The 21,417-nt window shown below is 36.4% G+C and overlaps 1 protein-coding gene across 1 annotated transcript; it reads left to right on the top strand.

The window, feature by feature from the left end:
• The first annotated feature begins 1,030 nt into the window (after positions 1 to 1,030).
• On the top strand, positions 1,031 to 13,600 carry LOC107914426 (callose synthase 5). The gene is made up of 43 exons (XM_016843339.2): positions 1,031 to 1,125; positions 1,373 to 1,621; positions 1,730 to 1,830; positions 3,316 to 3,437; positions 3,526 to 3,622; positions 3,722 to 3,832; positions 4,422 to 4,550; positions 4,660 to 4,752; positions 4,897 to 4,988; positions 5,082 to 5,208; positions 5,295 to 5,432; positions 5,522 to 5,598; positions 5,712 to 5,784; positions 5,860 to 5,985; positions 6,059 to 6,173; positions 6,338 to 6,672; positions 6,820 to 6,872; positions 6,967 to 7,027; positions 7,105 to 7,186; positions 7,270 to 7,319; positions 7,414 to 7,500; positions 7,574 to 7,696; positions 7,793 to 7,887; positions 7,986 to 8,070; positions 8,147 to 8,307; positions 8,392 to 8,515; positions 8,610 to 8,704; positions 8,806 to 8,923; positions 9,032 to 9,183; positions 9,312 to 9,421; positions 9,517 to 9,639; positions 9,718 to 9,786; positions 9,873 to 10,062; positions 10,154 to 10,265; positions 10,345 to 10,464; positions 10,553 to 10,668; positions 10,759 to 10,842; positions 11,084 to 11,196; positions 11,297 to 11,526; positions 11,760 to 12,572; positions 12,692 to 12,742; positions 12,845 to 13,030; positions 13,115 to 13,600. The coding sequence occupies exons 2-43, from the start codon at positions 1,423 to 1,425 to the stop codon at positions 13,343 to 13,345; spliced, it is 5,769 nt and encodes a 1,922-aa protein (XP_016698828.1). The 5' UTR covers positions 1,031 to 1,125; positions 1,373 to 1,422; the 3' UTR covers positions 13,346 to 13,600.
• Positions 13,601 to 21,417: the final 7,817 nt, after the last annotated feature.

Below are 21,417 nucleotides of genomic sequence, written 5' to 3'. Positions count from 1 at the left end.
CACATTTGTTTCTAAACTGATTTTAGGGTTCTAAATGCTCGATTAAAGTCTCGTTTTTGAATATATGCTATGAATGATGATTGTTTATTAATTCATTATGTTTAAATTAATTTTTGAATTGTGTTATTGTATTATCGATCTTGTTAATTATCGTAATATCTCGTAACCTTAATCCGAAAACAGTGATGAGTTACAGGTGTTACACAATGTGACGGCTAGGGTAGGAAAAAGAAAAAAGGAAGGAAAATGAAAAAGAAAATAAAAAGAAAAAGAGGTACAAACAGGATGACACGTGGAGCTGCGCGAGTGGCCAGCGCTGCCACATTAGCAAAAATGTAACATCATTAGGCTCAGATACCAATATAGTTGGCCAAAAAAGTCCGGGTATTAATCTGGAAAAAAAAACCATAAGTACCAATCTGAAAGAAGTGGACAAGTTCGAGTACCAATTTTATATTTAATCCTTCAATTTATTAAGTAAATAAAATTTTTATTGAAAATTACAAAATATATAATAAGAAAATCAACATTAAAAACCAGCTCAAATACGAACGAACAATACCAATATTTAACCAACTGAATTTGGAAATGCAAAATAAGTACCCACGAAATCTAGCGATATGAGATGGTTGTAACAAGCCCTACAAAATTGTGGACCGGACGGTTGTCTCACAAAAGCGGGTATACATAATAATATAAAAATTAAAAACCAAGAAAGAAAAAGAAAAGCAATAAAACAGAACAAAACTAACATAGAGCTGAAGCAACAGACCAACAGACAATCGAAAGCTAGAAACCAATCATCAGTCAATTTAGCTGATGAAGAATCGCTCCAATAAAAAGAACTCCCACAAGAAAGCCCCCCGCCCACCAAAATCGCTATACTAAACCTCTCGTTGTAAGGCACGTGTGGTTAGCAGCACGGAATTCGGATGCACCCTTCCCCTTTCCAGCTCCTCTGCTTCAGCTCTTCTCGTACTCTTGTCCTAACCTCCTCTCTTACCGCTAACTAACCAAGTCTCCTTTTTATATTAATTTCCTCCATAAATTTCCCTTCTCTCAAAACGCTTTTGCATGGGACAACTCCCTTCCCTCTCTTTTTTTTTTCTGCCTTTCGGATTAAACGTATGCTTCAAACTTTCTTTTTTTTTTTCATTATTGCTTTGTTTGGTTTAAGCCATAATAAGCATTTCGAGTTTTTCATTTATTTTATTTTCAGCATGCTAAATGCTTTGTTTTCAGGAAAATGTATTTTATATTTAATGAGAAATTTGATAATCCTTTTTTAATTTTATTTTTGGTGAAAATTGATAATCCTGGCAATTTTTAACGTCTCGTTGCATTTTTATTTATGATATACCATATAATATAGGATTTTGAGCAGTAGAGAGTTGAGAAGATAACGAGTTAACTCAGTGCGGGATGACGAATACCGAACCGGGTGCGGGAGCATCATCAACGCAAGGGCTGACAAGGCGGCCGTCGCGGAGCGCTGCAACCACAACGTTCTCAACGGAGGTGTTCGACAATGAGGTCGTACCTTCCTCACTTAGTTCCATCGCTCCTATCCTCCGCATTGCCAAAGAGATCGAAACTGAACGCCCGCGTGTCGCCTATCTCTGTGCGTCTAATACCTATTTCCTCCTCGTTTCTTTTATTCCTTGTATTTACATGCTCTCAATTTTCTAAACTGAACTGACTCTTTTTTTTTTTTTTGCAAAATAAACAGGCCGTTTCTATGCTTTTGAGAAAGCACACAGGTTAGATCCCAACTCCTCCGGTCGTGGAGTAAGGCAATTCAAGACTGGTTTGCTGCAAAGATTAGAGAGGGTATAAATTTACACGCATTCCTTCCAAATTTCAATCGCATAATTTCCCTTTTGTTTTGACATAAGATAAGATAATATGTAATGCATGTGATTTACTAGGAAAAAAAAATATAAAAACTAGAAAATTTGAACGAACATATCGTGTGATAAATCACGTATGAAGTCGAGTATATGCCTTGGCTGTTTGTTTTGCTTATTATTTATTTTGGATGATCTCATTTACTGATTCTGATGAAATATAGATAAATATCAGTATTTTATATATTACATCAATTCATTAAATATATATATCTAAACACAGACGTATAACAATTCTCTAATCTCTTTCACAATTGAACAACTCTATCAATAATTAATTATTAATTATTTTAAGGGTAAATTACACCCATGGTCACTTTTGTTTATCTTAGGTTACGTTTTAGTCACTTATGTTTGAAATGTTACGTTTTAGTCACTTATGTTATCGTGTTGTAACCTTTTAGTCATTGAGCCGTTAATTGTCGTTAACGATATAACAATAAGCTAATGTGGCGCATTAAATCATCATTTCAAACAAAAAATTAGGTTAAATTATATAATTGGTCGCCATATTTTTCTTTTTGAGCAATTTAATTTTTTCTTTTATGTTCTTTTAACTTTTTTTTCATTATTTTCCATTCTCTTCTGCTTTTCCCTCTATTTTCCTACCTTCTCCATTTCTTTCAACATATCAGGAAGTCGAATTGGTAGTGAAGAAAAAAGCATGGTATGGGTTTAATGGGTTTTGGTTATAGACAGTGATGGTTTTCGACTTCTTACTTATTTCTTCACTGCCAATTGGACTTCTTGATATGTTAAAAGAAATGGAGAATGTAATAAAATATAAGGAGAAACATAAAATAATGGGAAATAATTAAAAAATTAAATATGAACATAAAAAAAATTAAATTGCTTAAAATAAAAAAATATGAGGATCGATTGTATAATTTACCCTAAAATTTTTGTTTGAAATGATAGTTTAACGTGCCACGTCAACTTACAGTTACACGGTTAGCGACAATTAATAGCTCAGTGACTAAAATGTTACAACACGATAACATAAGTGACGAAAACATAACATTTCAAACATAAGTGACTAAAATGTAACCTAAGGTAAACAAAAGTGACCATGAGTGTAGTTTATCCTTATTTTAAAACTAAATAAAAGATATGCCAAAGTGACGGTGCTTTATTTTCTACGGTAAAATGTCGGATTTAATGAAAGGCAAATCTTAGTTGGAGTTGGGAGTTTACATCATCACTGATTGATTTTGATGTATGTTTGCATGCATGCATCTGTTTTCATCGTGTTCGTACATATGCTTCTTTTACATTGCTTTCCATGTTTTATATTTTATTCCCAGTATATAAAAATTTCTGCTACAATTAATTACAACCTTACAGCTTAAGTTTAAGAAATAAATATTACTAGCATGTGGTGAACAAAGGGTAAATATTTTGGACTCAGGACAATGCATCCAGTCTTGCCTCTCGGGTTAAAAAGACAGATGCTAAGGAAATTGGGAGCTACTATCAGCAATACTATGAACACTATGTTAGAGCATTGGACCAAGGAGACCAGGCAGACAGGTAATTAATAACGCAATAGTTGTCTTAAATGTATGAACTAAACTTGGTCTGCTATGTCAACAAATTTCTTTTTCGGATTTCTTGGCAGAGCTCAACTTGGGAAAGCTTACCAAACAGCCGGTGTGCTTTTTGAAGTGCTCTGTGCCGTTAATAAGACTGAGAAAGTTGAAGAAGTTGCTCCCGAGGTTAGTCCTTCGTGCAGTGATTCCTTCAAGTTTCTTCCGATTATAGTATTGTCAATCTGATAGCATGCAAATGCATTTTCAATGTACTTCCTTGGGCAGATTATGGCAGCGGCCAAAGATGTCCAAGAAAAGAAGGAAATCTACACTCCTTACAACATTCTTCCTTTGGATGCTGCCGGAGCTTCTCAGTCTATTATGCAGCTTGAGGAGGTAATAATACATATTGTCCTCTATCATTCCTCTGATTAAGAGGTAGATCTAAAAGTTAGCCGCTGAGTTCATAATTAGCATCATATAATAAAGATATGCACACCTTAAATTATGAAGAAATTGGCATAAAATTCAGAACATTTAAAACATAATAAAAGAATAGTTACATTGCTTTGTTATAAAAGTGTCTACTACAATTATTATTATTATTATTATTATTATTATTATTATTTGCAATACACGACCATCTAGTATTTTCATTTATAAAACATTCGTATGTTTTTAATAAATATAATGGTAATATACATGCATAAAAATTAAAAAAAAAATTGATACATAAACTTCTTTGAAAGTAGATATTTAATATTAATTTATAGTTCATTTATCTCATTTATGATGACGTGTGTTTGAGTTCCTATTCATATCTAGTGGGAATAATATGAAAAGAACTATGAGCTTGAGCTTTTTCTTTACAAGTTCCATGAATGAATGATCCCTTAGAGCTTTTTCTCAGTGTCATTCCGGCATCTACTTGTTGGTGCATTGTTTTTGGCTGCAGCTAGAAGTCTTAAACTTTACTATAATGCAGGTTAAGGCTTCTGTGGCTGCACTAGGGAATGTTCGTGGATTGAACTGGCCTTCGGGATTCGAGCCACAAAGGCAAAAAACCGGAGACTTGGACCTTTTGGATTGGTTAAGAGCCATGTTTGGGTTCCAGGTATGTTTTGAACACCCCTACTTCCACACGCAAATAAAGGCTTGTTGTTGAATAAAAAATTGAGCTTCTTTCCAATAATCATGAGTTTGACTTACATTGTTCACTGCAGAGGGACAATGTCAGGAACATGAGGGAGCACTTGATTTTGCTGCTTGCCAATAATCATATAAGACTCCACCCCAAGCCTGAACCTCTTAATAAGGTATGCATTAGTATTTGAGATAGCCTGAACCTCTTAAGAGCATGGAAGTGAATATCTGTCTGGCGTGCATTTGTGATAGTCTCATAAGGAATTTCCTTTATTCTAAATGCCTGTATATTGATTAAACTTATTTCTTTTGTGTAGCTTGATGAACGAGCAGTCGATGCTGTTATGAGCAAGCTTTTTAAGAATTACAAAACATGGTGTAAATTTTTAGGACGTAAACATAGTTTAAGGTAAAAAATATTTAACAGCTTATACATCTAATTACTACTGGATATTTCTATACATTACCGTGTGCTAATTTGTTCCGAGTTATTTATGTATAGGCTGCCTCAAGGCTCTCAAGAAATACAACAAAGGAAGATACTATATATGGGATTATATCTTCTTATCTGGGGTGAAGCAGCTAATGTTCGATACATGCCAGAATGTCTATGTTACATTTTTCATAATGTGAGTATTCTTCGAATATCTAAATGCTACCCTTCTGCTTTTCTTCACTTAATGTTTCTTTGAATTATATCCCACGATTTTCTCAGATGGCATATGAACTCCATGGCCTGTTGGCTGGAAATGTTAGCATAGTGACGGGGGAAAATATCAAGCCTTCTTACGGTGGAGATGATGAGGCATTCTTGCGGAAGGTTATAACACCCATTTACTGTGTCGTTGCAAAGGTATGCTTGATAACAAATTTACCAATTGATCTTAGACTTTAGACATTGTATTCTAGATAGATACAAATAAGGGAGTTCAAATATTGCAGGAAGCCGAAAAGAACAAAAATGGAACGGCTTCTCATGCAGACTGGTGTAATTATGATGATCTGAACGAGTATTTCTGGTTAGTACGGTTTTAATATAAAATTTTAATTGGTTTCTGGGTGTTTCTTCTTCTTCTTCTTCTTTTTTTTTTTTTTTTGTAGTTGTAATTAAGTTATGCTGTATCTTTTTCAGGTCTGCTGATTGCTTCTCTCTTGGATGGCCTATGCGTGATGATGGTGACTTTTTCAAATCAACCCATGACACGGTATTCCTTAGTCTTTGTCATCACTTTTCTTGAATAAGCTAGTGACTCTATACTTAATTGCAACTAATATGCCAGGGAAAGAAGAGTGGTGCAAGAAAATGTGGAAGCACGGGCAAATCAAATTTTGTAGAGATTAGAACTTTTTGGCACCTCTTTCGAAGTTTTGATCGACTATGGACTTTTTATATTCTAGGTTTGCAGGTATTAAAATGTGACCTTTCGCTCTTCGTTTTGGTGGCCTGTACATATTAATATTCCAATATTTTGTGTGCAGGTATTGATCATTATTGCATGGAGTGGAGCTCCGATAACAGAAATCTTTAAAAAGGATTTATTGTATGATATATCCAGTATTTTCATCACAGCAGCCATTCTGCGTTTAGTTCAGAGTATGGTTTTCTTACTTGCTTTCTGCCTTTGGCTTCTTAACAGTCAATAGAATGTATTTGGTGTTATTATATAAACTAAAAAACATGGAATCATGAAAGTATTTTAAGCACTATGTTTTAACAAAGTTTCTAATTATTTTATAACCTTGGCGTACTTGTTTCAGGTATTTTGGACCTTTCTCTCAACTTCCCTGGATATCATAGGTGGAAGTTCACTGACGTATTGAGAAACGTTCTGAAGATAATAGTCAGTATTGCTTGGGTCATCGTTCTTCCTCTCTTCTACGTGCGTGAATTCTCCTTTGTCCCTCAGAACGTTAAGGATATGCTATCGTTTCTTAATCAAGTAAAGGGGATTAATCCTCTATATATCATGGCTGTGGGGCTATACTTGCTTCCAAATCTACTGGCAGCTTTTCTGTTCATTTTTCCAATGTTCCGGCGTTGGATTGAAAACTCAGATTGGCACATTATTAGGTTACTGTTATGGTGGTCGCAGGTACTGAATATGTTCCATTTCCATATTCACTGTTACATTCGTATATCATATGAGAAGCAAAACATAAGAGTCCACTAGAATTATCATGAAGCTATACCATCATCAACTGGTTTGTGTCATCTCTTGACTGACTTTCCCTGTGTGCAGCCGCGAGTTTATGTTGGGAGGGGAATGCATGAAAGTCAGTTTGCGCTTATAAAGTAAGTATGAAAATAAACACATACGCCTGCCCTATGCCTCTCCAGTTATGCATTCCATTTTTCAGTTGGTTGACATTTGATCATCCTATTTCAGGTATACTCTCTTTTGGGTATTACTTTTGTGTGGCAAGTTTGCATTCAGCTACTTTGTCCAGGTGATCTTGGTTGCAATTCAAAATAGACAGTTCAGTCATTGAGTTCTGTTTTAACCCCTTACGCACTTTTCCTCCAGATAAAACCATTGGTGCAGCCGACAAAAGACATAATGAGCATTCGTCGTGTTAGATATGCATGGCATGAAATTTTCCCTAATGGTACTTGTTTCTTTTCTTCCTCTATTTGTTACAAGAAAGTTCTATGTTTTCCGCTTTATTTAATGGCTATCTTGTCATTACAGCTCAAAACAACTTAGGAGCTATTGTGTCACTTTGGGCACCGGTTGTATTGGTGCGTTACCATTTAGTTCCTTTTCTGTTCTTTTGATCAACTTATTATACCATATCTGCTGAACATGTCATATAATTTTTTTACTATCTTGCAGGTTTATTTTATGGACACTCAGATTTGGTATTCTATTTTCTCAACCATATCCGGTGGTTTCAGTGGTGCTTTTGATCGCCTTGGAGAGGTAATCCTTTTGGGATTCTTTTTATTTTAATTTTGTACATTTTCTTTATTTCTTACACTCTTCTTTTCATCAGATAAGAACTTTGGGCATGCTAAGATCACGGTTCCAGTCCTTGCCTGGTGCATTTAATGCATGCTTGGTGCCTACTGAAAAATCGCGGCGTAGAGGATTCTCTTTATCAAAGCGATTTGCTGAGGTTAACCTCTTGCCTAAATCATTATATTGTTGTAGAGTTATGCAGGTGATCAGAATAACATATACTCTAATGATTGTAAATCATATTCATGCACAGGTAACTGCAAATAAAAGAAGTGAAGCTGCAAAATTCGCTCAGTTATGGAATGAAGTCATTTGTAGCTTTCGTGAAGAAGACCTAATTAGTAACAGGTAAGGTTTCCTTTCATTCATGTTTTACTCGTTTAATGTTTATGTTTTACTCTGCATGGCATACAGTTAAACTTAAACTGGGTATTTCTTTAAAACAGGGAGATGGACCTTTTACTAGTTCCTTATACATCGGATCCTAGCTTGAAAATGGTTCAGTGGCCACCGTTTTTGCTGGCAAGCAAGGTTTGAAAAGTCCCTCAGACTCCTATTTGATTTAGTTGCTTCAGTTTATGTTGATTCGATCTGTCTTCTTCTATAGATCCCAATAGCATTGGATATGGCAGTTCAATTCCGCTCCAAGGACGCGGACCTTTGGAAGCGCATCTGTGCTGATGAATACATGAAATGTGCTGTGATTGAATGCTATGAGTCTTTCAAATTTGTCCTAAAAACTTTGGTGGTTGGAGAGAACGAGAAAAGGTTGGTATTTGTTGTTGATATTTGTTTAAGCGTTTTTAGCCTGGATGCTAGTATTTCTGATTGTACATACTTATAATGTAACAGGACCATTAGAATTATCATCAAAGAAATCGAGAATAACATCTCGAAGGATACTCTTCTTGCAAATTTCAGAATGGCTCCTTTACCTGTTCTTTGCAAGAAATTTGTGGAGCTTGTTGGGATCTTGGTCAGTTTGATATAAAAAACAATCAATATAATTATCTCTTCATGTTGCTTTTTATACATTTGTAGTTGATACTTTTATTTTCATTGTATTGCAGAAAGATGGTGATCCCTCCAAAAAGGATGCTGTGGTTTTCTTGCTGCAAGATATGTTAGAAGTAGTTACCCGTGATATGATGGTGAATGAGATACGGTTAGTGAACTCTGTTTTCCACTATATGGAAGAAAATGTTCTACATCGACTGCCTTTTTCTACAAAAGCTTAATTCCCTTTTTTCTTGTCATATTGTACAGCGAATTAGTAGAGCTAGGACACAGTAACAAGGAATCGGGAAGGCAACTTTTTGCTGGTACTGATGAAAAACCTGCTATAGCGTTCCCTCCTGAGCTAACTGCTCATTGGGTAGAACAGGTACAACATAAAGTCACCTGTATTAGTCGAAGCACAAATGATAGTTCAAAGAACATATATTTAATTGGAATCTTTTACATCTTCTAACAACATGGTCCCATCTTCTAGATACGACGCCTTCATATCCTTCTCACAGTCAAAGAATCTGGCACTGATATACCATCAAATCTTGAGGCGCGTCGAAGGATTTCATTCTTTGCAAACTCATTGTTTATGGATATGCCACGTGCTCCTCGAGTTCGTAACATGCTTTCATTCAGGTATGTAGTCATTGAATATATGTTCTGGTTGCTTGCCATATGAATTGCAATTCTGAAACGTGATTGTATACTTCTGTGTCTTAGCCTTTTTTTCTTAATAATTGAATTCACCTTCTTGCCGTTGTCAGTGTCCTGACTCCGTACTATAGTGAAGAGACTGTTTATTCCAAAAGTGAACTTGAGATGGAAAACGAGGATGGTGTATCTATCATTTTCTATCTGCAGAAAATATTTCCAGGTTTGTAATATTGTAAATTTCAATACTATAATCTCTTGAGGTTCTTTTTTCCTTTATATAACTTCAACTCCATTGCTGTCATTGGCTTTGTTTAGATGAGTGGAACAACTTTATTGAGAGACTCAATTGTAAGGAGAATGAAATTTGGGAAAATGATGAAAAAATCTTGCAGCTTCGTCATTGGGTCTCCTTTAGAGGACAAACTCTGTGCAGGACAGGTACTCGACGCTTTAGTTTCTCCCTTTAATATTCAGGAACTATTTTCTTCCTTGACTAATTTATTGTTGGAACTGCAGTTAGAGGGATGATGTATTACAGACGAGCTTTGAAAGTTCAGGCTTTCCTTGACATGGCTGATGAAAAAGGTACGCGCATCATATTTCTGAGCAAAGAGTTTGTGGAGTTACATATGATGTCTGAGCTTTGAACTATTCTCTTGTTGGCTGAGCAGAAATATTAGAAGGATACAAAGCGATCTTAACACCATCAGATGAAGATAAGAAAAGCCAGAGATCCCTATATGCTCAGTTGGAGGCAGTGGCTGACTTAAAATTTACTTATGTTGCTACCTGTCAAAACTATGGAAATCAAAAAAGGAATGGAGACCGTCGTGCAACTGACATCCTTAATTTGATGGTTAAGTGAGTACCTTGGCTGATAATATGTCTTTACGTCCTTTTTTTTTTCTGACATCTTGACCTCTCCCTTTCTAACTCCTTTTTTCTTATACAGTAATCCCTCTCTTCGTGTGGCATACATTGACGAAATTGAAGAAAGGGATGGTGGAAAAGCTCAGAAAGTTTACTATTCTGTACTGGTTAAAGGTGTTGATAATCTTGACCAGGTAGTGGTCCCTATAAACTGAAAAATTAGAGCAACCTGTGTCAGTATGGTGCTGACTACTTCTTTTATCTTCTTTGAAGGAAATCTATCGAATAAAGTTGCCTGGAAATGCGAAGTTAGGAGAAGGAAAACCTGAAAATCAGAATCATGCTTTAGTTTTCACTCGGGGAGAAGCTCTTCAAACCATTGATATGAATCAGGTAAGGCCATATATAAAGTTGTTTAATCATTCAAGTAGTACCCATTTTTTAAGTAGATCCAATGACATTTCGTGGCAATATTTTCCAGGACAATTACTTGGAAGAAGCATTCAAAATGCGTAATCTTTTGGAAGAATTTAATGAGGATCATGGAGTAAGGCCACCTACGATTTTAGGAGTTCGTGAGCACATCTTTACGGGAAGGTCTGAATGAACTTGTTTGTTTATAGCTGTTAATTATTTATCGAATATCTGTCGGTTTTAATTGTATGTTTTGGAATATCCATGTTGCAGTGTTTCTTCTTTGGCTTGGTTCATGTCAAATCAAGAAACAAGCTTTGTCACCATTGGTCAAAGAGTTCTTGCAAGACCACTCAAGTATGTTTTCCACCTCTTAAACTCTACTTTCTATTCCTTTAACTGTATCAACTATTAAATTTTTTCAAGCCATATCGATGAGACAATACTTTATTGTAAACGAATGGCAGTATATATAAGAGGTAATACTTGTATCTGAGTTAGCACATAAATATCAGCCATATTGAGTTTCTTGCACATTTAATGCAAGTGATGTCAATGTTGGTTCCGGTATATGATGATATTTATTGTTGGGTTTTAGGGTTCGTTTCCATTATGGTCATCCAGATGTGTTCGATAGAATCTTCCACATAACCCGTGGAGGCATCAGCAAGGGTTCTCGTGGCATCAACTTGAGCGAGGACATCTTTGCTGGTAATGATCTTAAAGCAGTTAAACTACTGTGTCTTCAATGAATTTATATTTATATATAAATATCTTTTTTCCTCTCTAGTATTTATTGTACTTTTAACAGGTTTTAACTCAACCCTGAGACGAGGGAACATTACTCATCATGAATATATTCAGGTTGGGAAAGGTAGGGATGTTGGGTTAAACCAAATCTCACTTTTTGAAGCGAAAGTGGCTTGTGGTAACGGGGAGCAGACACTCAGCAGAGACATCTACAGATTAGGCCATCGTTTTGACTTTTTCCGCATGTTGTCCTGCTACTTTACCACCGTTGGATTTTATTTCAGCTCAATGGTAATTCTTTATCCTTGCAAGTTTCAACTCATGATTAATCTAATTAAATAACAGGATAGTAGATTGCTATTGCTAGTCATTTGAATCATCATAACTTTGTAAATATGCCAACCCATGGAGAGTCCCAACAATGAGAGATTAAGATCAATTAGAAAGTTAGTAATGGGGAGTTAGTTGTTTATTTTGAATCTTTTATGTTGAGCTAATGTGAATCCCTCCTTGTTATTGTGCAGTTGGTTGTCTTTACAGTCTACTTTTTCCTGTATGGAAGACTTTATTTGTCATTGAGTGGTTTAGAGGAGGCAATACTGAAGTATGCTTCAGCTAGGGGAAATAATTCTCTAAGGGCAGCCATGGCTTCACAGTCTATAGTTCAGTTAGGTATCTTAACAGTACTACCCATGGTCATGGAGATTGGATTGGAGAGAGGATTTAGAACTGCATTAGGTGACATCATAATCATGCAGCTTCAGTTGGCATCCGTGTTCTTCACTTTCTCCCTTGGAACAAGAGTCCATTACTTTGGGCGCACTATTTTGCATGGTGGGGCTAAATACAGAGCAACAGGGCGTGGTTTTGTGGTGCGGCATGAGAAATTCGCAGAGAACTACCGCTTGTACTCAAGGAGCCACTTTGTAAAAGGGCTGGAGCTAATGGTATTGCTTATATGTTACAGGCTGTATGGTTCTGCAGCAGATGATGGTATCTCTTACGCACTCCTCTCATTTTCAATGTGGTTCTTAGTTTTATCCTGGCTGTTTGCTCCTTTCCTTCTGAATCCATCGGGATTTGAATGGCAAAAGATAGTAGAAGATTGGGAAGACTGGTCAAAGTGGATAAGTTGCAGAGGTGGTATTGGAGTTCCCTCCGTTAAGAGCTGGGAATCTTGGTGGGAGGAAGAACAGGAGCACCTGCGCCACACTGGATTTATAGGACGTCTCTTTGAGATTATACTTTCAATACGCTTCTTCATTTACCAGTATGGAATTGTGTATCATCTAAACATGACCACCAGTAGCAGACAAGGTATTCGGCTGAGCATTGTGGTGAGTATTAGTATCAGTTTCTAATGAAAAGCCATTTTCAAATGTTCGGTCTTCTTTTGATTAATCTTTGCAAATAACAAGAATATGTTCATAATGTTGCTTTTTGTTCTTGGTTTTAGGTTTATGGTCTTTCCTGGCTGGTCATTGGTGCGGTGTTGATTATTTTGAAGGTGAGACTCAAACGCCGTCCATATAATATATAAAAAGTGAGAATCATCTCTTGGTTGGCTTGGCTCTAAAAGAAACCGATACCCACTTGTTTAAATTTGCAGATAGTGTCGATGGGGAGAATGAAGTTCAGTGCGGATTTCCAGCTGATGTTCAGACTTCTTAAGCTACTACTGTTTATTGGGTGTATTGTCACCATTGCAATGTTGTTTTATTTCCTTAATCTCACAGTTGGAGATATCTTTCAGAGCATACTGGCCTTTATGCCGACAGGGTGGGCTCTTCTGCAGGTACATGTCATGGCCTTAATTATTTGTCAACGGATTATTGATGATTGGGTTTAATTTATTTGTGTTGAAATGATTATTGGTCAGATATCACAAGCATGCCGAGCACTGGTGAAGGGAATAGGAATGTGGGGGTCAGTGAAGGCACTAGCAAGAGGGTATGAATACATGATGGGTGTGTTACTGTTTGCACCAATAGCTATATTGGCATGGTTCCCCTTCGTCTCAGAATTCCAGACCAGGCTGCTATTCAACCAAGCTTTCAGCCGAGGCCTCCAAATCCAACGTATTCTGGCTGGCAGCAAGAAGCAAGCCTAAATAAATTGAAAAAAGAATAAAAACCGAACCACGTATTCCTCAGATGCCACTAGGGGTGTAGGAATGGGAGGAAATAATTTAGTGGTTTCTAATTTTGTAGGGGGGGGGGGGAAGAAGGCATGTTAAATCAATTAATGGAATGAGTGAATGGTATTTATTTGTTATTCTTATTCTCTTACGCACCGCGTGGGGTATTTTGATGTAGCAGCTGTTTAGTTAATAAATTTCAATGCTTTTTTAAAAGCAATTGCGTCATTCAATGCTAGTAGCTCTTTAAATATTCCTTCTTCACATATATATTGTTTAAAATATATTAAAGATGAAAAATGAATTCTCTTTGTAAAAATACTGAATCTGAAAAATCCATTATTGAGGAGTTGATCCCTAAGAAAGTTCGTTTCAGAAATGAAGATGTTGATACAAACAATAATATGTTGATCGATTCATCTCCAGAAAAATCTATCTCTGTGGAGGGATATGCTTGTAGGCCAATCGTCAAAGGAGACTCTCATTGATTTGGAAGGAAAAGCTGATCTGGGTATTTTGGATGGGGACATTCAAAAAACCTTTGTGGATGGCGTACCTTCCATTTCCTTCTTGGATAGGATTCACAAAATCCTTATTCAAGGTATGGAAAACACAGTGATTTTAAAACTTCTTGGTCGTAACATTGGCTTTTCGGTTTTGTAGAATAAATTGTTCAACCTGTGGAGACCTTCAGCACCTCTACATATGATGGATATAGAAAATGGTTATTTCTTGGTTAAATTCCAGAATAAGTTAGACTGTGAAAGGGCTCTTGCTGAAGGACCTTGGATCATCTTTGATCAATATTTGACGGTTCAGCCTTGGTCGCTAGCCTTTGATCCTACGCAAGCTTATCCTAGCGTTGTGATGGCATGTATTAGATTTCCCAGTTTACCTGGATATTTATATAATCATAAAATCAGCACTGAGATAGGGGAAATGGTTGGAAAAGTGGTTAAATTGGATATGAACACGGATAGTAGGACTAGGGGAAGATTCGCTAGATTGGCTGTTTATGTTGACTTGGAAAAGCCGTTGGTGTCCCATATTCTGATCAATGGTCGTAAGCAGAATGTTGAGTATGAATCTTTATCTACAATCTGTTTTCATTGTGGGAGATATGGACATGTGGAAAACTCTTGTCCCTTTAAGATTTCTAAAACCCCCAGTGAAAGGGAGAATACCCCGTCGGAAATGGCATCAGAGTTTCAAAACACGACCAAGGATGACGCGGAGAAGGAGCACGGGAATTTCGGGCCTTGGATGATCGTTGAGAAGAAATCAAGGCTGAAAATCAGAGATAATGCTCAAAATCCCTCAAATGACCAACAGATTGGGAAAGAAGGATCCCGCTTTAGAGCTCTTAATAATAAAGACATGTACAAAGAGGATTTTGAGGGATTTTTGCCGGATAATAGGCGCCATAAAGGGAAGGAAATTTCACATGGTAATTCTATGGAGAAAATTTCTTCTATTCCTAACAATGGTCGAATAGTTGGTGAAAGAAACATTAATAATAAAGATAACTTAAAGGAGGTGAATCAGATGGGAAATTGTGGCCCAATTTCTAAAAGGAACGATGGAACAAATGCGAAGCCCAGTAAGCCCAGCACAAGTCTGAAGGGAAATTTGCATAATACAAAGAAGCGTGATAGTAGTTTGGGCATTGGAACCATACCTGCTGGTCAGGCCCGTGGAGTTTTGGAGCTTTCTGGTCCAGATTTGGTTGTCCATCATCCCTCTGTTGCTGCGGGAAAAGAGAGTTGGACCTTTTTCTCAAATGAGTCACAAATAATCCCAGGTGACGATGTGGGTCTTGATTTCGAAGGAGAAGGTTCCAAAAATCAGCCAGTTTGCGGACTACAGTCTCACTGGATGTTGGTAACCTTGATTCTGGTAGACATTCGGCCGTCGTCTTTCATGAAAACACCAAAACTAAGGAAAAGAACATTGCTCACCCCTCTAATAATTATGCTCATTCTCTTGTGTTTCCCTCTGGCTCGGTAAAGCTTTTAAAAATAGAGGCAGAGGATTTGCTAAAAAACAGACTAAAATCATCCATGGCAGTAATGTTCACTTCAAAACGTCGGGAGTCCAGCGAATACCTTTGAATGAGTCAATGGAATTTCTTGCTGAGAGCATCTCGACTTTTGCTAAGTCTAATACTGAGGTTGAATCTAGCATCGAAATTGGTGGGCAAAAAGAGGGAATTAATGTCCCTGGGCAGTAAGGATATCATTTTTATTCTTATTTGTTTTATTTTTTTCGATAACTTGATTTTAGGGGTTCGGTGTATTTTTTTTATATATTTTAGCTTTTTTATATTTTATTATGTTTTTAAATCTAAAAATTTTTGCATGGAATTGTCAAGGGAGTGCTAGCAGGAAGTTTTTACGAGTCTTTCAGGAATACAATGCTGAGTATAGACCTGATATAGTTTGTTTGATGGAACCGAGAGTGAGTGGTAAAAAGGCTAACCTTATTATTGAAAATTTAGGGTTTAATTATTCACATCGGGTTGAAGCTGTTGGTTTTTCAGGTGGCATATGGGTTGGATGGAAGGAGTCTATTCAAGTCCATATTGTTCGAAATCACCCTCAGTTTATTTTCATACATGTTAATATTTTTAATCTCAATAATTCTTTTTTTATTTCCTTTGTTTATGGCAGTCTTGATAGGTCTAAACGGAAGCTTCTTTGGGAAGATTTAAAATCTGCTAATCCTAACCTCTCTTCTCATTGGTTAATTATGGGGGATTTTAATGCAATTTTATCTCCTTCTGATAAAAAAAGTCCTGTTTCAGTTGGTAAGCGTTGTGATTTTTTTGGTAATTTTGTTGACTCTTGTGAGTTGCAGGATTTGGGATTCAATGGGCCTGCTTTCATATGGCAAAGAGGCAGTACTTTTGTTAGACTTGATCGGGCCTTAGCTAACAATGCTTGGGTGTCTGCTTTTCCACATTATTCTGTTCATCATCTCACACGCATTAAGTCTGATCATAGGCCCCTCTTGTTATCTACTAGATCCGACTGTAGTTCATTTCACGGCAGACTTTTCAGATTTTTAGCAGGATGGACGAAACATAGTGATTTCTCTAACCTTGTTAGAGAAAGGTGGAATTTTGTAGGTAATATGTTTGAATCTTTAAATAATTTTACTTTTTTTGCTAAAGAATGGAACATGAATATTTATGGCTTTTTGGGTACTCGTAAGAGAAATCTTATGAGATCGCTTAATAATATTCAAAAAACCTTGGAGCATTCTTCCTCTACGTATTTAGCAGGAAAAGAATTAGATATCCGGGATGAGCTGGAAAATGTGCTAGATCATGAAGATCTACTTTGGAGACAAAAGGCTCGCTGTGATTGGCTTCATTTGGGGGACCGTAATACAAAGTTTTTTCATAGTCGTACTTTGAGAAGAAGGAAATTCAACCGTATCTTTTCTTTACGCATGATAATGGGGAATGGTGTTCTGATCAAGACATTCTGCAGACTAAAGCGGTGGAATTCTTTGAAGGACTTTATGGAGAGGTTCCTTCTAACTTGAGGGATATGCCTAATGTTGGCTTCCCTAGCTTTAATTCTTCAGAGGTTACTTTTCTGGAGGCTTCTGTTTCTAACGAGGAGATTAAAAGAGCATTGTTTGACATGGCTCCTTTGAAAGCTCCTGGAAGTGATGGTTTCCATGCTCAATTTTTTCAAAGTCAGTGGAACATTCTTGGGAATGATGTTTGTCAATGGGTTAAGGATGTTTTTGATGGACGTCAGATTGATCCAGAATTGAATAATATGCTGATTGTGTTGATTCTTAAAAAAGAGAACCCTGAGGATTTTAGCCATTTTAGGCCCATTAGTTTATGCTATGTTCTATACAAGCTGGTAATGAAAGTTATCGCTAATCGTTTTAAGGTGGTTTTTCCTAAGCTTATATCCCAAGAACAAGCTAGGTTCATAGCTGGGCGTAACATTTCTGATAACATCATTTTAGCTCAAGAGATAATCCATTCTATGCGTTGCAATAGGAAAGGAAGGAAATGGATGGCTATTAAGTTAGACTTGGAGAAAGCTTATAACAGAGTTAGCTGGGATTTTATAAGTGCTTCCATGATAGCTGCTGAAATCCTTGTCTCCTTAAGGAAAGTTATCATGTCAGCTATTTCTTCTTCTTCCATGCAAATTCTTTGGAATGGGACGCCTACTCAAAAGTTCAAACCTAAGAGAGGAATTCGTCAGGGTTGCCTTTTGTCGCCCTACTTATTTGTGCTTTGCATGGAATGGTTAGGGCACTTTATTAAAGCAGAAATAGAATCTGGAAAATGGGTTCCAATTCATCTTTCTCGCGCCGGCCCTTCAATTTCTCATTTGTTCTTTGCAGATGATTTAGTGATCTTCTGTAAAGCTCAACTTAACCAAGCTTGATTACTGGAGAACATTCTAAATCTTTTCTGTGAAATTTCAGGACACCAAATCAATGTTAGGAAAAGCAACATATTCTTTTCCAAAAATACAGAAGCTGATGTTCGAAATCAAATTAACCAACTTTTTGGTTTTCAGGAAGTCCGAAATCTTGGCACTTATTTAGGTGTCCCTCTTTTACATGACAGGATTACCAAAAGCACCCTGAGCTTTATTGTGGATAAAGTGAGGAAGAAATTACAGAGTTGGGATGCTCGAAAGTTATCTATTGCAGGGAGAATCACGTTGGCCCAATTGGTACTTCTTTCCATACCTAACTACTTCATGCAATCCTTGATGATTCCAAAAGGTGTCAGTGCTGACATTGAACGGTTGGTCAGACAGTTTATCTGGGGTAGTTTTGATGGGCATCCCAAATTGTCTCTTGTGGGTTGGAATTCTATTTGTTAACTGAGGAATCGGGGAGGCCTTGGGTTCAGACATTTGGAAGATCAAAATTTTTCCTTCCTAATGAAGATTGGCTTTAATCTAGTGTCTAAAAGTAACGTGCTTTGGGTTCGTGTCCTTCGAGCCAAATATAGTTGGAAAGATAACTTCCCAGATTCTATTAATAAAAGTCGATGCTCTCATTTATGGAAGGCACTCTCTAAGATATGGCCGTTTCTTCGAGAAAATCTTGCATGGTCTATCGGAGATGGTGCTAGTGCTCGATGTTGGAAAGATCCTTGGATTCCAGGTTTGGGCCCTTTAATTTCTTCAATTCCTTCTTTTGCTAACCTTGATTTGGATTGTTGTGTTAGGGACATGGTCAATTCTGATGGTAGCTGGAATTTGGATTTGTTTCGTGTCTGGGTGACTGAAGATATTATCAATAGAATCATTAGTATTCCTCCTCCTCATCCTGACTCTGGTTCGGATAGGATTATATGGACCAAGTCAGCATCAGGAGTTTTCTCAATTCGCAGTGCCTATTGGTATTTGAAAGAAAGTTCTTGGAATTCCTGGGAAGACTATTGGAAGATAGTCTGGAAATATCCAGGTCCTCAGAGAGTAAGAGTCTTCGTTTGGCTTGCTTTCAAACAAAAACTTCTTACAAATTCGGAACGAGCTAGAAGGGGATTCAATCATTGTAGCTCCTGCTCTATATGTGGCCATGAACTTGAGGATTTGATTCATGTTCTCAGGGATTGTCCTTCTGCGAAAGATGTGTGGCGACTTGTGATCCCGAATCAGCTAGAACAAAGGTTCTTCTTTGTTTCTTTTCAGGATTGGCTTATTATTAATCTTTGTTTTCATGAAAAACTGCAAGATTATGGCCTCATGTGGTCTTGCCTGTTTGGACTAGTTGCTTGGCGTATATGGAAGAACAGAAACCTATTTATCTTCCAACATATATCTTGGACAGCAGCGGAAGTGGTGAAAGTCTCTAGCTGCTGGGGCCGTAACTACGTCTCACATGTTGAAAATCACATTAACAATAAGCAGAGCTCTCCTCTGATGATCAATCCAGATGATAATTGGGTGTTTTTATTCACTGATGGAGCGGTGGCCAGAGATTTCGGTTATGCTGCAATAGGAGGCGTGGCTCGTGACCAGGTTGGAGAGTGGATAGTGGGTTTTAACCGATTCCTAAGAGTGTGTTCTCCGTTCGAAGCTGAAGTTTGGGCCATTCTTGATGGTATCCTTATTTTACTCAATAAGGGATTTAGACGAATTACCATCATGACTGATAATCTTGAAGTTGCCCAAACCTTGAATGATATGGATTTGGAAGATTCAGGGATCACTGTTCTCCAAAGAACTTTACACATCTTGCATTCAGAAGGGGAGTGGAGGATTAAGCATATACCAAGAAATCAAAACTTAGTAGCAGACCGTCTTGCTAAACTCAGTTTGAGTTGGAAATCAAGCTTACAAGTTATTGATGAGGCTCCTAAGGATATTTTAGATTTACTACAAGTAGATAAAATGAATGGTTGCTTTATGTAATTGATACTTCATTTCACCAAAAAATATATATATTAAAGATGTTCACCGTCCAGGATGTTCACCATTAAAGGTGTGATTGAGTTTAAGTTGTGTATTTTAATGTAACAGTTGTGTTTGTTGTTCAGGCAACAATACAAATTTAAATCTATGTGATTCCATCTCTCAATCCTAATATTGTATAAAAAATTATTATATATATAAATATTTGATAAGTGTTAAAAATAGCATGTTTTAACATCATTCTTAATGTGTTTTTGGATGATTATCCAATTCTAATTGTGAATTTTATACTCCTAATCATTTAAATTCATATTTTAATTCTTAATAAAGCACTTGGGAGCAAAAGGAGCAAAAAACGTGTAAAAATCGGAGCGTCAGAGCAAGCAACATGAGCCATATGGGCTGAACCATTCCACACGACTAGACCACATGGGTGTGTGGTAACTCATGTCAATTTCACATAATTATGCACCGAACTGCAGAAAATTGCGATTTTTAGGTTTTCCAGACATTTTAAGACATATATATGACAAAAATTAGAAGGTTGGAGTGAGTTGTCATAAAAAAGTCAAGAAAGCAACTCGGAAAACACCATTGAAGTCTACTCTGAAGCAAATTTCTGTCAAGATTGAAGATTCCCAATTGATTTCTTAAGAAGTTATCATATTCTTTATTTCTTTCGATTATACTATATCTTGAATATTTTTATTTTCAAGCATGAACTATTTTTCTTAGTACCTAGGGGAGATGAACCCTTTAATGGATTATGTTGTTTGAATTTTATTTTAAGTAATAAATACTTAGTTTCTTATTCTCAATTATGTGTGGTTAATTCTTGGTTTAATATTTCTAAATAATCGATCCATGTTTGATGTGCTTAAATCGGTGGTTGAATAGACCATGTTTAATAGTAGATCTTACGTAATTGAGTGAAATCGCATGCAATCCTAGAAATAGAACGACACAAATCTACCGGATTAGAGTTAAATCCAATAAGGGAATCTACAGCACGAGTTAATGCGATAATAGAGATTTTAATTAAAAAAATTCAATTAATCGACTTAGAGTCAGTTGCTCTTATGCTTGAAAGAGATATTAGTATGATTTAGGGATTTCTATGGATCAACTGCTAAGTAAAGAAATTGTGTAATTTAGATTGATAGTGACAGATGAAATCAAGGTAAATCTTTCATGGGTTTTGTTTTGCTTCTTGGTTATTAATCGATTATTTTTCTAATTTATTCTTTGTCGTGTTTATTAGTTAGTTAATTTGGTTAATTTGAATGTTAATCAATCACTCGAATTATTCGATTAAATAATAGAAATACGATAATTACTAGTACTTTTAGTCTTCGTGGGAACAATATCTTTGCTTACCGTAGCTATACTATTAATTGATAGGTGCACTTGCCTTTTAGTTAGTTTCACGACGCATCAAGTTTTTGACGTTGTTGCCGAGGACTAAAATATTAGGAAATTTTTATTTCTATTAATTTAGCCATTTTTTATTTTTATTTTTATTTTAATATTTTTTTAATTTAATTGTTACATTTTAATTGTTATTTTGTTTGATTCCTACCAGTTCCCTTGGTTTATGACTAGAGGCAACCCGTTCGAACCATTAGTTTTTTTATAGTG

The sequence above is a fragment of the Gossypium hirsutum genome, chromosome D10, assembly GCF_007990345.1.
Source record: "Gossypium hirsutum isolate 1008001.06 chromosome D10, Gossypium_hirsutum_v2.1, whole genome shotgun sequence".
In the NCBI taxonomy this organism is placed as follows: Eukaryota; Viridiplantae; Streptophyta; class Magnoliopsida; order Malvales; family Malvaceae; genus Gossypium; species Gossypium hirsutum.
The sequence above is the reverse complement of the archived record's forward strand: the minus strand, read 5'-3'. Positions and strand labels throughout refer to the sequence as shown.

Bases quoted from the DNA above. Each gene is read 5' to 3' on its own strand.
- LOC107914426 (XM_016843339.2), top strand. From the start codon at position 1,423: ATGACGAATACCGAACCGGGTGCGGGAGCATCATCAACGCAAGGGCTG. The intron at 7,697-7,792 runs GTTAACCTCTTG...ATTCATGCACAG, and splicing joins TATCAAAGCGATTTGCTGAG to GTAACTGCAAATAAAAGAAG. The intron at 9,787-9,872 runs GTACGCGCATCA...TTGGCTGAGCAG, and splicing joins TGACATGGCTGATGAAAAAG to AAATATTAGAAGGATACAAA.